Source organism: Carcharhinus amblyrhynchos, chromosome 2 (genome assembly GCF_965287045.1).
Source record: "Carcharhinus amblyrhynchos chromosome 2, sCarAmb.v2.hapA, whole genome shotgun sequence".
Classification (NCBI taxonomy): domain Eukaryota; kingdom Metazoa; phylum Chordata; class Chondrichthyes; order Carcharhiniformes; family Carcharhinidae; genus Carcharhinus; species Carcharhinus amblyrhynchos.
In genome coordinates this window covers 15,819,175-15,837,731 of record NC_137325.1, presented here as the reverse complement: position 1 = coordinate 15,837,731, position 18,557 = coordinate 15,819,175, and the positions used below count along the sequence as shown (strand labels likewise).

At 46.3% G+C, this 18,557-nt stretch overlaps 1 protein-coding gene across 12 annotated transcripts in view; it reads left to right on the top strand.

Moving 5' to 3' along the window:
• The window catches only part of fhod3b (formin homology 2 domain containing 3b), a 560,180-nt gene that overhangs the window by 457,668 nt on the left and 83,955 nt on the right, over positions 1 to 18,557 (top strand). For all 12 annotated transcript variants that reach the window (XM_080202871.1, XM_080202833.1, XM_080202860.1 and 9 more), the window contains one exon: positions 4,947 to 5,152. In XM_080202871.1, the coding sequence (XP_080058997.1) occupies positions 4,947 to 5,152 (206 nt within the window). The remainder of the gene's footprint in view (positions 1 to 4,946; positions 5,153 to 18,557) is intronic.

Below are 18,557 nucleotides of genomic sequence, written 5' to 3'. Positions count from 1 at the left end.
ACCGACAACAATCCTACCAGGCCCTATCCCTGCAACTCCACATATTTACCGCGCTAATCCCTCTAACCTATGCATGCCGGGACACTAAGGGGCAATTTATCTTGGCCAATCAACCGAACCCGCACATTTCTGGACTGGAAAGGCTTGCAAAGCTAGGGCAAGTCTAACTTGGATTATATACCTTTTAATTCCTTTTAAGTGCAAGTCATAATTGTACAGAATCAATTGAGTATCTCTCCTGATTGCGTCTTCCACAGAATTGATTAAGACCAGGCCAAAGTGAAAATGGGGTTTCCACTGCACTTGTGCTAAGATGTGGGACAAGATTTAAGAAAATTCCCAGCTGGTGTACTTTGGTAATGTGCTTGTATTGTAGGCCACCTGGAACTGTGAACTTTTCGCATTTCTGGAGTGCTGAGAATGGATCATAACGTGTGTCTCACCATCAGACAAACCAAACATCCCACTTCTCACAGTCTAGATCTACAGTGATCTCTGTCATACATGGACTAAGACAGCATCCACACAAAGTTACACCAGCGCACGCAAATAGCTGTTACGGAGTCCACAGAGAAAAGAGATTCGAACTTCAGGTTAATTGAATCATAGAACCCCTACAGTGCAGAAGGAGACCGTTCAGCCCATCGAGTCAGCACCGCCCACAATCCCACCCAGGCCCTACTCCCACAACTCCACACATCTACCCTGCCAATCCCCCGACACTAGAATTCTTTCAGCATGGCCAATCCACCTAACCTCTACATCTTTGGACTGTGGGAGGAAAGCAATGCAGACAGGGGGAGAATGTGCAAAGTCCACACAGACAGTGACTCAAGGCCGGAATTGAACCCAGGTCCCTAGCATTGTGAGGCAGCAGTGCTAACCACTATGTCATCAAGCTGAAGGGATGAGACAATTTTATCTTTTAAAACCTTTATTGTAACAGATGCCTGAGGAAACACTGTTGGTAAACACTTTGTTTTGTAGACAACGTAAGGTGACACTCCTCTTGTGTAATAATTCTTGTTCACTAGTTAAGGAAAAGAAATAATAATACCTTTATTTACTGGTAAAGGCTATACTGAGGCTTGCAACCTCTGCCTGCAGCCAACTCCCAAAAAGGTTCTGAAACAAACCCATGCTTATCAGGGTGTTTCCCCCACTCTGCTCCCCAGTGGTTCCCCAGATCATGTGACCCTTACTCTGCTTTAAGGATCAGTCAGCTCATTTGTGTACTTATCGCCCTTTACACCCTCCATGGAATTACAGTACGTTTAGCAAACAGTTCACACTTGCTGCCAGCTTCTAATGGGTTCCAATGTCCCCATTTCACCGAGTAGGAACTTCAATCGGAAGTCTCCAGGTACTTCCCTTATTTTTCAACAGTTTCTTAAATCCCAGGAAACTTTGTTCTTCTCCTTCCCAGCCCAAACGGAACCAATTTCCTGGAATCTATTGAAGGCTGCAGGATCTCTTTGATCAGAGACCATGGGCAGGATTTTCTGGCTGAGCTTATCCCAAAACTGGAAAATCCTGTCAGTGGTCAATGGACTGTTGCATGATTTCTCCCAATCGCAACCCACACCACCACACCGCCCCCCCCCCAAGCCTCCAATTGTCTGCTGCGATTCTCTCCATGGGTGGAATAGGAAAATTCCCACCCGTTTCTCTGTCCCGGCTGAAGTAGCTCAGAAAAATCAGGAGGCTTTTTCTCCCTTCCTGACCACACAGATCTGCTGTCAGTTGGAGATACTGAATGATTTGTAGGGAAGCTTGTAACCTGATCTCAAAAATGGCTTCCTCCGCTCTCGCCACCTCAACAGGAAACAAATAGCTAATTAGCTATTTGGGAGTTCAACACTCTTTCATCTGCGAAGTACCTGGACCACTTACAGCCCGACTGTTTGCATCCTGGTACCTTCAACACCTTTCTGGGAATTTGGGGATTCTCATTGCAAACCCAGAGACTGTTGCCAGTGTCCCCAACGGGAGACATTGCACCACGTTGTCAGTAAGACAAACCGTGCCTTGCTTTGATTTCAAACAACGAAGCCACGCAGGCTCGGGCACACTGCAGAACATGTCATGTCCACATCTCCCCCCTCCCAACCATATGCCCTAAATTTAAGATATATTCCCAAAATATAATAATCTTATAAACATCATGGGGGCACTTCTCCCAAAAGAATTCTAATGGTTGAATCTGTGTAAAAACTGCAGTAAATCATGCTTTTTTTTTTCAGTGGGAGTTTCAAAATGAATCTCCCACTCTCTGTACTGCTGAGTCTGCTAACGTGAATCAGTTCAAAAGTCACGGGGTGTGGCCTATTCCTGCTGGAGAGGCCAGCAGCATAGCACTGAGTGGGGCACTACGCGTTAACCGATCTGTCAGCCTGAGATCGGCATGTGCAGAGTGGCACTTGTCTGCCAGCCTCCATCTGTTAGCTCGATCGTTGGCCAGCCTCACAACCCCCTCCATCACCAGCCACCCCCCGCAACTGCACAATCGCTGGCCCCTCCATTCTGGCCCAGCTCCAACCCCCTGCCTCCTGATCCACCTCAATCGCCCGCAGCCCTGACCTGCTCCAACAATCTGCACCCCCACTCCCTGCCATCCTGATGACCAACCCCAATCACTGGTCCCCCTTACCCTGTCGCTTAGTCTGAGTGCGGAGAGGCAGCAAGAACCCCCACCAATCATCCCTGCCCCCATGAGGTGCTGTCCCCCTTTGCAATGCCCGATATTCAATGGGTAGTGTCAAGATGCCCACTGAAATTGGTACTTTGCCCCTTGTTTTGTGCTGGGGGTCCAAGCTGGCACTGTCAAGGTGTCAATGGCTAGGGGGCATCCTGCCAGTGCCTGACCCTCTGGGGAGGCATTGATTGTCTGTGCTGCCTCATCTTCCTCTTCCTGTCTGTAATATCCTTTCCTATTGTAGATTTTAAAAGCTGCCAAAGCTAAACGTGACTCTTGAAATAGAGGAAAGAAAATTGGATGAAAATGTATCCAGATTTGAGGGCAAGTATATTTGCTTGAGAGATGGGAAGATATTGTGCTGAGAATTCCTGGATGGCATGGTGACACAGTGGTTAGCACTGCTGCCTCGCAGCACCAGGGATCCAGGTTTGATTCACAGTTCAGCTTATTGCCTGTGTGGACTTTGCACATTCTCCCCATGTCTGTGTGAGTTTCCTCCGGTTTCCTCCCACAGTCTAAAGATGTGCAGGTTAGGTGGCTTGGCAGTCCTAAATTGCCCCTTAGTATCAGGTGGACTAGCTATGGGTAGGATTGTGGTCAGTACAGACTCAATGGGCCGAATGGCCTCCTTCTGCACTGTACGATTCTGTGATTCTATAATTGTGATTCTTTCCCATTTAGATTCAGGGCCAGCACTCCCAGAATCAGATTACTGTTCCTTTACAGTGCAATCCTTTCCTGCAATGATGCTCCACTATCACCCTGGCCTATCCAAATGAGAATTCCAATTGTGGGGTCATTTTGGGATGTAACATGTTGATACCTCCTAACATAAATTTTGGCATGAAGGTACAGAGATTTTTTTTATTTTGTACCTGTCCGAACATTTTTAGTGAAATTATCAATAAATGACATTTCACCTCCCATGGCTAGCCAAACTTGATTTGATTTATTATTATTCTCACATGTATTGGGATACAGTGAAAAGTACTGTTTCTTGCACACTGTGCAGGCAAAGCATACCATTCATAGAGTATATAGGGGAGAAGGAAAGGAGAGGGTGCAGAATGTAGTGTTACAGTCACAGCTAGGGTGTAGAGAAAGGTCAGCTTAATATAAGGTGGGTCCATTCAAAAGTCTGAAGGCAGTGGGGAAGAACCTCCAAGATGAAAGCAAAATATTGCGGATGCTAGAATCTGAAAAAGAAACAGAAAATGCTGAAAAATCTCAGCAGGTCTGACGGGGAGAGAATAGAGACAACATTTTGAGTCTGGGTGGCCCCTTCGACAGATCGGCTAATCGGTTGGACTTAAACCTGGTGTTGTCAGACTTTTCACTGTGTTTACCCCAGTCCAACGCCGGCATCTCCACATCATGGCCCCTTCGTCAGAGGGTCATCTAGACTTGAAATGTTGGCTCTATTCTCTTCCCACCGATGCTGTCGGACCTGCTGAGATTTTCCAGCGTTTTCTGTGTTTGTTTAATGTAAGGTAGGTTGATTAAGGGGTGAAGCTCCTTCACCTCATCTGTCAGGGCTGAGGACATAGCCCCCAAAGAGTCCTTGTGTTTACATGCGTCGTCCTTTTGTGTTCATGTGTGTTTTCTTTTTCCAGCACTGTCAGTTATGCCCAACCTGTTTTACAGAAAGGCATTTAATTTTAGTCCCATGCAAATAGTTTTTGGAAAAATTTCTAAGCAAAAATAAATCTCAAGATGTTTGGCGGGGAGCAGCCAGGACGGAGAGTTATTTTAATGACAATGTTTTGAAGTCCGAGGAGTATGATTGGTAGCACGCAGTAATAAACAGTTCAGAAGCACTGTCCATGCAAATGCAAAACAGATGTATTTTTCTTCTCCCAAGCAGCTTTTGATGACTAGACCCAACGTGACGTAAAGTTCCACATTGTTGGAATAGATGCAGGTTTAGGGAGGCGAGGCGATGTTTAGAAGGTGCTGAAAACCTCTGTGTCACTCTGCATCAAGGATCGGGAAGGAATAGAAAAGGCCCTCCCTGATAGATGTCTTCCATAAAGCATTAATGTCTTTTCAGCTTTCTTGCAGTCCGTCTGCAGGTAAACCCGAGTCTGCAGCTATTTCGTCTTTCCTTAGATTTTCTCTCGCTGTGGTTTGGCCGTTTATTTTGGCTGTATTTTTGGCTCAGGTTGTGAGAGAGAGAGAGAGAGAGTGAGTCTGCATTGTAAGGCACGCGATGCACTGCTTGCTGAGGCTTACGTGGGCTTCTTTTCAGATACAAGTACCTGGAAAAACTAGCGGCGGAGGAGTACGAGAAGGAAGCCAGGAATCGGGTGCCGCGGGCCCGGAGCGACCTTTCCCTCAGCCTGAATTCGCCCGCCGCCCCATCTTCCCCCATCCCGAGCTGTGGGAGTCCGTCACCTGCAAAGCCTCTGGAGCAGTCCAAAACACCAGCGTGTGAATCACCGCAACCCGTAGAACGTGAGTACCAAGGGAAAAGCAGATGTGTGTGTTTTTAATTTAAGTTTATTTATTCATGTCACAAGTAGGCTGACATTAACACTGCAATGAAAATCCCCTAGTTGCCACTCTTCGGGTACACTGAGGGAGGATTTAGCACGTCCAATGCACCCATCCAGCATGTCTTTTAGACTGTGGGAGGGAACTGGAGCACCTGGAGCAAACCCACGCAGACACGGGGAGAATGTGCAAACTCCACGCGGATAGTGACCCAAGCCAGGAACTGAATCCAGCACCCTGACACTGAGGCAGCAGTGCTAACCACTGTGCCACCGTGCCGCCACATGTGTAAATGGGTTTGCAGCACACCAAGGATCCTCCCAGATGACGGTGAATGAGTGTGCATATCTGTTAGAGATTGTCAAGTGCCCTGTTAATCAGTGCAGCAGTTAGAAAGAGTGCAGAGGCTGTATGTTTATTGATTAAACTCTTAGCTTTGTCAATTTTCAGGGAGTTTTTTAAGTACCGTCTGAATATGTTTGCAATAATAAACAGGCAAGCAACAAATGAGATAACGACAGCTGTAAATGTGCAAGTGGGGAGCTTAGGTTGTGCAAATGATCCTTTCCACTGGTGAGCTTTACGCAATGCCAACACCTAGTGAGAATGTGGCAAGTCCACGTGGACCATTCGATTCTAATGGAGGAAACCAAGATTCTGGTTCTCTTTCCGGGTGAGGCTCTGAGCTGAAATTTGTGATAGATCAGATTGACGTCTGCATTAGAATGTATCATCAGAGCGCTCAAAATCACACAGGGAAAAGTGAACATTCGAGAATTGGTGTGTTTCTATTGCTCCTGCCCTTTCTATACATCCTAGTTCCGAGAAATGGTGTGCCATTTCATGCTAGCTGACTGCGTGTGCCTTAGCAGGGCTTGCCGCTGGTGATTCTGTGGTGAAGCCCATTGCAGCTCACTCAGCCTGACTTTAGCTTTATCAACATGCGTGCACACCACGTGTGTGCACACACACCATCCATGCACACATGCTTGCATGCACGCACTCTGAGATTCCTGCACATGTTTGCAATCCAGAGAGAGATTCTTGATCAATAAGGAGATCAAGGGTTATGGGGGAGAAGGCAGGACAATGGGGATGAGAATCATATTAACCATGATTGAATGAATGGGGGAGCAGACTCAGTGGGCCAAATGGCCTAATTCTGCTCCTATATCTTACAGTCTTATGGATCCAATGGCCTTTTCGTTCAATTAAAATTGAGAAACTGGTTTCATCATTTTTGTTTGTCCCCTTCACCCCTCAGAGGGTAACAAGGTTAATTATCTAGTGGCCAGAGCAAGCCATTTGAGATAATGCAGGGTCCAGTGTGGAACTTTTTCCAATCTCCATTGAGTAGTCTTGTCTCAAGTCACGCATGTGCCTAGTTAGCCACTGGGGGAGACCAGTTACCTGTACCTTTCCTTTTGTTTCTTTTATCTTCCGTTGATACCCATTTAGGTTCTTGACTTCATGGCACCAAGGATATCTGAGATGAATTGAATGGTGCCTGGAATTTGATGGGGGAAAGGGAATCGTCTTCTTCAGATTACGATGCACCAACCCACCCATGTTGGATAAGCTACTTCCAATATACTTGTAAAGATTTCCTAGCTTGGATTAGCTTATTCAAGACATACACTGAGTTACACGTGTTGGCTGGAGCTCAGTGATAGCGTTTTTACATCTAAGTCAATGGGATGGTCAGATTAATTCACACTTTGGAACCTTGATCACACAAGAACTGAAGGGATTGCTACAGTCTGAGGCCTCACTTACATTTTGGCAAATATTTTTAAAATCCTATGGTATTTAAGGAAGTGCAGGGAATTTCTGTCCAATATTTATTGCTCAACTAATATTACTAAAACAGAAATACAAAAGTTTAAAGACAGCAGATGCCATAAATATGAAATAAAAACAGAAAATGCAGGTCAGGCAGCATCTGTGGAGAGAAACATAGAGCTAGTGGGCAGAATTCTCCAATTTTGAGACCAAGTGCAGTGTTGAGCACTCTGTCCCACTGACCAGAATGGCAGTTTCCCGCACTAGATTTTGCGCTGGGAATCTCGTTAATTATACACAAGCAAGTTCTCCTCAGTCTCTCCTGGTGAGCCGATGGCTGATTCAGTTGCTTGCCCTCAGCTGACGAGCTTGGACATTCTGGCTCCATGTTTAAACACCAGTCTAGCACACTCGTATCACTCTGTCCAGTCCCACCTGTCTTCACAATGCAGGATGTCAGCAGCCCAGAGAGAAAAGGATAGCAGCCTCAAGAAGGAGCCTGTTCCTCGATTCAATCACCTTTCTCCCGAGCCCATCACCTGTGAGGCGCCCGTGCCCCGCTTGGACCTGTACCCCACACCCCCACATCTGGGGTCTTCATCCATCCCCTTTCAGTAAAAAAATGTGGTATGCCATTGCCCCCCTTGTTTATGAGCTTTTCACGCAGCTTTGTCAGGGTTCAGCTTCCCTCCTCTTGGACTTCCCATTGCCTCTCATTGTTCTTCATCCTCCCCAACATTCCTGTGCCATCGTGAGTCATCACCCTTTACCTTGCAAAGCCGTCCTTCCAAGTGCCCCCACCCCCAACTCATTGTCTTTGTCAGGTCAACCCCCCCTGCCCCAACCTCAGTCCAAGTTCAGACCTTTCTGGCATCATGAATCCACAGCAGAGTGCAGTCCAGAGGGACATTAGCGTATGGCATATGGAGGGAAGGCAACCCCTATACACACTGACCCCAGGCACAATACTAATCTGAGCCAGTAACACTGGAGGGTCCATGGGTCCAGCAGTCTAGTGTTGTCCATGAAGACCAGCTGGGCATGGAGATATAGGGCAGGAACCAGTCTGCCCTGGCAGAGTGGTGAATAGCACATCAGGTGCAGTGCCATGGCAAGAAGTTCTTCGCTCTCACCCCAAAATCTTGAACTAAGGACTGGCTTCTGCATACCACTCTTTTTAGCAATCGAGTTTTACGCCGACATCATTTCCCGTTGGTTTGATGCAAGATTGAAAGGCCGAACAGGATGTTTGGTGGGCAGCTTTTTAACTGAATATTCATGAGATACAAATAGCATTTGTGCCATGTGCTAGTTGCGAGCTGCTATAAACCCACTACAAATTGGGAAAATTGCAACAGCATTTTACTCCGGTGGGTTTCTGATTTTATTTCAGGCTGCCGCCAAATTCTTCATAACCACCTGCCATGGGCAAGTTGGGAGAATTCAGCCCATGGGAACTGAGGAAATGGAAGTTGTAATGTTATAATAGGGTTTGAGTAAGGGGAAGGAGAATGAATCTGCGATAGTTGCTGTATGAATGCAAAGCGAACAAATATTTGATTTATTGTCACATGTATTGGGATTCAGTGAAAAGTATTGTTTCTTGCATGCTATACAGACAAAGCATACTGTTCATAGAGAAGGAAAAGAGCGAGTACAGAATATAGTGTTGCAGTCATAGCTAGGGTGCAGGGAAGGATCAACTTACGTCAGACTTTAGGATGGATCTATCAGGGAAGAAGCTGTTCTTGAGTCGGTTGGTATGTGACCTCAGACTTTTGTATCTTTTTGCCGACGGGAGTAGGTGGAAGAGAACATCCAGGGTGCGTGGGGTCCTTGAATATGCTGGCTGCTTTTCTGAGGCAGTGGGAAGTATAGACAGAGTCATTTGAATGAGAGGCTGGTTTGTGTGATGGACTGGGCTTCGTTCGCAACCCTTTGTAGTCTCTTGCGGCCTTGGACAGAGTGGAAGCATCTTGCGGGGCGGGGGTGGCTTGCGGCCCTGGGCGGAGCAGGGCCGGCTTGCGGGGTGGGGGTGGCTTGCGGCCCTGGGTAGAGCAGGGCTGGCTTGCGGGGCGGGGGTGGCTTGCGACCCTGGGCGGAGCAGGGCCGGCTTGCGGGGCAGGGGGTGGCTTGCGACCCTGGGCGGAGCAGGGCTGGCTTGCGGGGCGGGGGTGGCTTGCGGCCCTGGGCGGAGCAGGGCTGGCTTGCAGGGCGGGGGTGGCTTGCGGCCCTGGGCGGAGCAGGGCTGGCTTGCGGGGCGGGGGCAGCTTGCGGCCCTGGGCGGAGCAGGGCTGGCTTGCGGGGCGGGGGTGGCTTGCGGCCCTGAGCAGTGAGAAAAGCCAAACCAATTTTGAAAAGAAAACTGAAACAAAATGAAGGCAGATGATTTAGATCATGATCTCTGCCTCCATCCTATCTTGACTGGTTCAGTTTTACTTCCTTTCATCCTTAATTGCTTTGCATTTAGACAGCTGCCTGCAGCTGTTCACACCTCATCTCGACGCCACTTTACTTCACCATTGCCACGAAACCTTGTCATTTTGTCCATCCCGCCCTCCATCCTATCACACAACTTCCTTTTTATTTTTCTTCCCTCCCTCTCTTCCTTTCACCCAAATCCTGTCACATTTCTGCTTTTCCTCAGTCCTCATGAAGGCAACAACAGGGAAAAAGCTGTTCTTGAGTCAGTTGGTACGTGACCCACAGCCTTTTGTATCTTTTTTCTGACAGAAGAAGGTGGAAGAGAGAATGTCCTGGGTGCGTGGGGTCCTTAATTATGTTGACTGCTTTGCCTAGGCAGTGGGAAGTGGAGACAGAGTCAATGGTTAGGAGGCTGGTTTGCCTGCTGGATTGAGCTACATTCACGACCTTTAATAGTTCCTTAGGGTCTTGGGCAGTGCAGGAGCCACACCAAGCTGTGATACAACCAGAAAGAACGCTTTCTATGGTGCATCTGTAAAAGTTGGTGAGAGGCATAGCTGACACGCCAAATTTCCTTAGTCTTCTGAATAAGTAGCGGCGTCGGTGGGTTTTCTTAACTATTTCCTGCAACGTTGCAAATAAGTTATCCACCATCAGTCGCCTAAAAGAGCGTGGTATGCATTTGCAGTCCAGGCAAGGAGTTTAAATTTGTGAAGACAAACGGCACTCCCTTCACAGTGTGGACTGTGCAGAAATGAGATCAGCTAAAGTGTCTTGCAAGTTTTCACAGTATATGGTCTATCTAGATTGAGCAAAGTCAAGGAAGGCATTATATGGATGAATTTCTTTTTGTCCATTTATTCAATAGATTGCCGCCTTCACTTCTGGATATGGTTTCCTTTAGTCTTTGGACTCGGTGAGAACCTGTGCAGTGTGAGCTAGACTGTGAAACACAACAGACTTATTTATAACTTGGCTTGAAATATAGTACTGGCAATCTGGATATACCAGATACTGTGATTACTTGCAAGACACTTCAGCTGATCTCATTTCTGCACAGTCCATAACATGTGTGATTTGTCTTCACAAATTTTAAACTCCTCGCCTGGACTGCAAATGCACAGCAAGCTGTTTTAGACGACCGATGGTGGATAATTTATTTGCAGCGTTGCAGGAGATAGTTTTCCTCAAAATGAGATGTCAAGACTTGAAATATACTTTGCACAATGGTAGTGCTTGCTCGTAAAATGTCATAATCGAAGCAATACAATTTCTAACTGCAGTGAATTACAGATAATGGATGGCCCATATTCTCAACTTTAAGAAAAACACATGGTCAAAACCCACAGGAACTGCAGTAACAGATAAATAACAGGAAAAATCGAAACTTCAGAATGGCGAGCCCCAACCGTTCAGTTTGTAAGATGAAGATGCCCATTTGTGTCTATTTTCTCATTTCAAAGCAAAGTATATCTATTAGTCACAAGTAAGGCTTACGTTAACACCGCAATGAAGTTACTGTAAAATTCTCCCAGCCACCACACTCCGGCGCCTATGCGGGTCAATGCACCTAACCCGCATGTCTTTTGGGTGCGGAAGTGGGAGGAAACCAGAGCACCCGGAGGAAACCCACGCAGACACGGGGAGAGCTCCACACAGGCAGTGACCCAAGCCGGGAATTGAACCCAGGTCCCTGGTTGCTGTGAGGCAGCAGTGTTAACCACTGTGCCACCGTGCCGCCCTCAATTCTTCCTTACTACATTGGTCAACCAGCAGGGAAAAAAAATATTTGCGCAGGGTTGAAAGATTGAAAGAAGTTATGTATCCTGCAAGCTGAAATAATTTTTGAATGTTGAAAGGCTCAATAAAATGCCAGATGGTGGTGGTTGTGGGAGGCTGCAGTTTGTCAGAGTAGAATTCTTGATCCAACAATCTTCGGCAGTTTTATCAATGATCGTCCCTTGATCGGAAGGAGAGAAGCAGAGTTGTTAGTTGATAATTGTACACTGTTTGGCGTCGTTCACAACTCCAATTAAGCAGTCCATGCCAGTGTTCAATAAGGCCGGCCAACCTCCAAGCTTGGGCTAACCTGTGTGCCACACAATGACCACCTCCATCAAGATGGAAGCTAACCAGTTTTTTTAATTCATTCAAGGGACATGGGCGTCACTGGCTGGCCAGCATTTATTGCCCATCCTGAGTTGCCCTTGGAGAACAACTCCCGATCATATTGGGACTCAACCTCATTGCTGTGGCTCTGGAGTCACATGTAGGCCAGACCGGGTAAGGATGGCAAATTTCCTTCCTTTAAAGGACGTTAGTGAACCAGATGGTTTTTTTCCGACAGTCAGTAATGATTTCATGGTCATCAGTAGATTCTTAATTCCAGATATAGTCCTCGAGACTTAATGACGTTGTCATTGCCAGATCCTCCACTGCCATCATCTAGTGATTGCCATTAACTCAACTGGATCTGCCACTTGTGGCTCCTGGAACAGGTTGAGTATTCTTTACTGAGTCTCTGATCTCCTGACTCCCCAGATTCCCTCCGCCACCTACAAGGCAGGAATGTGTTGCAAAACTGCCCACTTTCTTGGATAGAGTCCAACAATACCAATGAAGTGTCAAAGACAAAGTCTGCTTGATCGACACCCCATCCTTTCTTTAAAATTATTTTATGGGATGTGGGCGTCTCTGGCCAGGCCAGCAATTATTGCCCATCCCTAATTGTCCTTCAGAAGGTGGTGGTAAGCTGTCTTCTTGAACCACTGCAGTCCCTGAGGTGTAGGTACACCCACAGTGCTGCTCGGGATGGAATTCCAGGATTTTGATCCAGTGACAATGAAGGGACAGCGATATATTTTCAAGTCAGAATGGTGAGTTGCTTGGGGGGGCATCTTCAGGTGGTGTTACTCCCAGTATCTGCTGCTCTTATGCTTCTAGATGGTAGTGATCATGGGTTTGGAAGGTGCTGTCAAAGGAGCCTTGGTGAGTTCCTGCAGTGCATCTTGTGGATGGTACACACTGCTGCCACAGTTGGTCAGAGGGATTGTATGCTTGTGGAAGAGGTAGCAATCAAATAGGTTGTTTTATCCTGGATGGTGTGGAACTTTTTGAGTGTTGTTGGAGCCGCACTCAACCAGCCAAGTGAAGAGTATTCCTTTACACTCCTGACTCATGCCTTGTAGATGCTGGACAGGCTTTGTGGATCAGGAGGCGAGTTACTCACCACCTGATTCCTAGCCTTTGACATACTCTGGTAGCCACAGTATTTATATGGCTAGTCCAGTTCAGTTTCTATTCAATGGTAAATCCCAAGACGTTGAGAGTGGAGAATTCTGTGACGGTAATGCCATTGAATACAATCCTTCGATCCTGTCTTACTGGAGATGGTTATAGCTTGGTGTGACGGGAGTGTTATTTGCCAGTTGTCAGACCAAGCCTGGATATAGTTCCGATCTTGCTGCATTTGGACGTGGACTGCTTCAGTATCTGAGGAGTTGCGAATGATGCTGAACATTGTGCAATCATCAATGAACATCCCCACTTCTGATCTGATGAAGGAAGGTTATTTATGAAGCAGTTAAATATGTTTGGGCCTAGGACACTCCGCTGAGGAACTCCTACAGTGATGTCCTGGTGCTGAGATGATTGATCTCCAACTACCACAACCTGCTTCCTTTACACTATGTATGAATCCAACCAGTGGAGATTCCCATTCCCCTGACACCGATTGACTCCAGTTTTGCTAAGGTTCCTTGATGCCACACTCAGTCAAATGCTGCATTGATGTCAAGAGCAATCACTGCCATCTCACCTTAACTATTTACTCCATCCATTGTTGCACGCTATGGCTGGAAACTAAAGGTTGCTTGCAGCAATAATCAAGGATTCTCCAACAGCACCTTTTAAACTCCCAGCACTGGAAGGTAAGGGCAGAGAATGATTGGGCACAAAGTTCCTGCAACTCTCCCACCACCCTGACTTGCTTATAGAATCATGGAACCCCTACAGGGCAGAAGGAGGCCATTCGGCCCATCGAGCCTGCACCAACCACAATCCCACCCAGGCCCCATCCCCATTACCCTATAATCCCCTGACACTAAGGGGCAATTTAGCATGACCAATCAACCCAACCCCCACACACATGGACCGTGGGAGGAAACCGGAGCACCCAGAGGAAGCCCACACAGACACAGGAAAAACATGCAAGCTCCACAGAGACAGTGACCCAAGCCAGGAACTGAACCATGGTCCTTGGCACTGTGAGGCAGCAGTGTTAATCACTTGCGCTATTCTATTCTCTACCTAACAGCATTGTTGGAGTACCTTCACAAAGATGCAGCTTTGAAAATGGAAGGCTCAGCACCTTCTCCAGGACAACGCGGGTTAAGCAATGATTACTGACCCTACCAACAACCCTTAAACCCTGTCCATTTTGTTTTAAAGCAAGATTAAACAGCGGCTCAACTCAGAGCAACCAAGACAATAAACAGCTTGTTCACACATTGTAACCGAAGCACAGTGAGTTGTGACCTTAAGCTGACCTGGGCTGATAAAGATGAAGATGCAATGGGACTGAGTGGCTAGCAGAGCGCAGCAGGGTTTCAAACTTCTAAGCAGTATTTGACTTATCATTGTCACGTGTAATAGTATACAGTGAAAAGTATTGCTTCTTGCACGTTATACAAACAAAGCATACCATACATAGAGAAGGAAAGGAGAGAGTGCAGAATGTAATGTTTCAGTCATAGCTAGGATGTAGAGAAAGATCCACTTAATATAAGGTAGGTCCATTCAAAAGCCTGATGGTAGCAGGCAAGAAGCAGTTCTTGAGTCGATTGCTGCATGACCTCAGACTATTTTGTATCTTTTTCCTGATGGAAGAAAGTGCAAGAAAGTATGTCTGGGATGCATGGGGTCCTTGATTAAGACAGATAATGCTGTTGAAAGCTAGCTGCTTTTCCAAGCAGTGAGGAGAACCAGATAGGACTGGCCTCACCCTGATGTGGTGCAGCACTGTCAGCTTACCAACCTTGGCCAATATTTTTCCCATCTTCCCATTTTCCTCTTCTATCCTGAAGGTGCTAACTGCTGCTGAGGGATTCAGCAGCTATTTGTAACTTTGTCCAATTGATTGTTGACAACTTATTCCAACATACAAGGTATCAATACACAGGACAGCAGTTAATACATTTCTACTGAAGCATTATTCATTTTAAAATAATTAATGTACCTTATCAAGCACATAGGAAACATTTCAAATGTTTCTGATCTCAATTACTTCCCAAATGGGCTTATCCTGTATTATATTTAAAGCATAAATCTCACTCATTAATTCCTTAATAATGTGCCTCAATATCATTCTCAGGAATCATAAAATCCTATAGTGCAGAAGGAGGCCATTTGGCCCATTGAGTCTGTACCGACCAGAATCCCACCCAGGCCCTCTCCCCATAACTTCATGTATTTGCACTAGCTCGCCCCCCCTGACACCAAGGGACAATTTAATATGGCCAGTTTATCTAAACTCACACATCTTAGGAGCATGTCCCAGCTGCACAATTCCATTCCTTACACCAACCATCTTTTATGGTCTGACTGACTGAGATTACCAGTTTAAAATTAAATTAATTTCTTCCTTGAAACAGAAGCCACATTTGAAGCAGGCACAGATTAAAGATAGGACTACAACATGTGCTTCTCTTCAGACATTATCACTGAATTTATCACATTGTACCAAATCAACGTTTAGGTTTGTGCTGGAACTGTACCTAAACTAGGATAAGCCTATTCAAACACATTTTACATACAAGCATCTTAGCCAACAGACAGATGAGAACAGTGGAAGGCACGAAGGGTGGCACAGAGACTCGGATTCAATTCCAGCCTTGGGTAACCATCTGTGTGGAGACTGCACATTCTCCCCATGTCTGCGTGGGTTTCCTACGGGTGCTCTGGTTTTCCCTTTCACTGCAAACCTTAAGTGGATGGGCCATGCTAAATTGCCCCTTACTGTCCCAAGATGTGTAGGTTAGATGGATTAGCCATGGTAAATCCGTGGGGTTAGAGGTATAGGGTGGAAGTGGGCCTGGGCAAGAGGCTGTTGTCAGCGAGTTGGTGCAAAACTCAATGGGCCGAATGGCCTCTTTCTGTAGTGTAGGCTTTCTATGATCAGTCTCCCTTTGGAGAATGCGCAGCTCTTTAGGGGGCAGGGGATGGGTTGCAGGAGGGCGGGAAGAGGAGGGCAAACCCCAGCCTGTCACAATATGACAGATTGGCTGGAGCAACTGGCCTTTTCCTGGGTTTCACTTTTTTTGATATTCGTGATAAACGTGTGAATGATACAAGGATGGCAATATCACATAGCGAGTCTCTGAATATGCATTCTGCAGGTTAGAAAGAGTATCATTCTGGGTTCTATATAAATTTAGGGTCCAGTGGGTACCCTTACCCCATGTGCAATCCAGTTCCAGTCAGGCAGCGTATTGGACTAATTCTATAGAATCACAGAATCCCTACAGTGCAGCAAGAGACCACTTGACCCATTGAGTCTGTACCGACCACTGTCCCACCCAGACTCTATTGCCGTAACCCCACACGTTTACCCTGCTAATCCCCCTGACACTAGGGTTAATTCAGTATGGCCAATCAACCTAACCCACGCAAGTTTGGACTGTGGGAGGAAAGCAGAGCACCCAGAGGAAACCCACGCAGACACGGGGAGAACATGCAGACTCCACACACACAATTTTTTTTATGATGTACTGTACTAAATATCATTATTATCTTTAATTAAAGCATTGTGCTCGTTATGGGTCCTTTGGCAGATTCTAATCTAGATTAGCTGATGACAATGTTCATAAATTGGACAGGTCTTTACTCTTTCTACCCTGCAGAATGCGTGTATCAAGAGTCTCGCGATGATCCTCTGCAACACTGCCACCCTTGCGTCATTCATACATTCACCCTGATCACTGAAATTAAAGAAAAATGAAATCTGGGAAAAGGCCAGTTGTTCCCAGCCAGTCTGTCCTAACATGACAGCCTGAGGTTTGCATGCAAAGGCCCCCTCTTCTGCACCACCCCCCACCCCAACCCCTCCATCCCCGAAGCCCATCCCTTTACCCTCTAAAGAGCCGCACACTCTCCCAAGGGGAGACATTAAAAACACAGGAAATTGTTAGATCAACTTAGAAAGATACGGACTGAAATTATTTGCTGGAAAATCTGACCAGACATTCAACAGGCTAAAAGAATTACTCAAACTTATTAGAAACTCAAATGGAGCTGCAACATGCAATAACCCTGATTGATAGAAATCTTGTTCAAAGTTTTCCTGGAGCTCGCAACAGTCATTATCTAGTATTTGGAGCAACCTCAGAATTTCTCCACATCGCATCCTTCCAAACGGCACCTTCCCCCCACCCCCCACCCCCCAACCCCCGCAAGAACTGTTTGGTCTGGGTAGTGCCCACCCCACCACTGCCCCCTCCACGTATCGACAGTCTGTGGTCATTTTGCCCCCTGCTAAATGCCCAGACTGCTTATATTGTTGCGCTGCCTTCATTTGGAGGTTGTTGCCTCAACCATTTTTCTTCAAGTTGGGAAATCACTGAGGGAGGCAATGGCCTAGTGGTACTATCATTTAAGACTATTAATCCAGAAACTCGGCTAATCTTCTGGGGACGTGGATTCAAATCCCGCCACGGGCAGATGGTGGAATTTGAATTCAATGAAAAAAATCTGGAATTCAAAGTCTGATCCCGACGTGTGTGTGTGTGTGTGTGTGTGTGTGTGTGTGTGTGTGTGTGTGTGTGTGTGTGTGTGTGTGTGTGTGTGTGTGTGAGAGAGAGAGTGAGATGCTCCAGTTTCCTCCCACAGTCCAAAGATGTGCAGGTTAAGTGGATTGGCCATGATAAATTGCCCCTTAGTATCAGGAGGACTAGCTAGGGTAAATGCATGGGGAAAGGGCCTGGTTGGGATTGTGATCGATGCAGACTCGATGGGCCTAATGGCCTCCTTACGCACTGTAGGAGTCTATAATTGTAATGATGTCCACAAAACCATTGTGGGAGAAATCCATCTGGTTCACTTATGTCCTTTTGGGGAAGGAAATCTGCTGTCCTTACCTTGTCTGGCCTACATCTGACTCCAGATCCACAGCAATGTGGTTGACTCTCAACTGCCCTTGGACAACTAGGGATGAGAAAGTAAATGCTGGCCAGTCAGCGACGCCCATGTTCCACAAATAAATACAAAAACTAGTCTGAATCAAATCTGCCTTTGATCATCTTGTTCATTGAGCTTGTTTGACAAAGGGAGAAGAGTTATCTGTAATGAGATTACTAAACAAAAGTTTGATGGGACAGCAATATTATCTATTTGCCTTACTTTGCGACAACAGCAAAACAGGGGAGACGGTGGCCTAGTGGCATTATCACTAAATTATTAATCCAGAGATTCAGCTAATGTTCTGGGGGACCTGGTTTCGAACACCGCCACGGCAGGTGGTGGAATTTGAATTCAATAAAAAAAAGATCTGGAATTAAGAATCTACTGATGACCATGAAACCATTGTCAGAAAAGCCCATCTGGTTCACTGATGTCCCTCAGGGAAGGAAATCTGCCAGCCAGCGATGCCCATGTGCCATGAACGAATAAAAATAAAACCTACCATTTCTTTTCTGATTCTTCCACAATGCAAAAACTTGAAGCATTTCTGCTTAATCTATATCATGGATTACCATGCACACTGGTACAAAAATGGCACAAGCAGGAACATACAAGTATATGCCGCACCAATTGGAATTTCTAGCCTATAATCTAACGTTCTAAGATGCATATCTAAAAAGAAAAGTCACGTTGCCGTAATGAACTCCAGATTCCAGTCACAGAACGGGTAGCTAGCCTTGGTCATGACTCCAGAACAATGATGAATTTTAACACCCGGTGGTGTTCAAATAGCCAGGGGTAAAGAGTTATCGGGTAGGCGAATGAAATGACTTTGAAGGCTTGTCAAGTGTTGCTGAGCTGGAGTTCAGTGGTGCGGCTGTGCACTTCTAACATGGCTTGCTGCAGGTTACCGGTGTGCCAGAGAATCGAATTCTCCAGCAATTTTTTTTTTTCACATCCAGCTCATTGGAATGGTGTTTTCTTT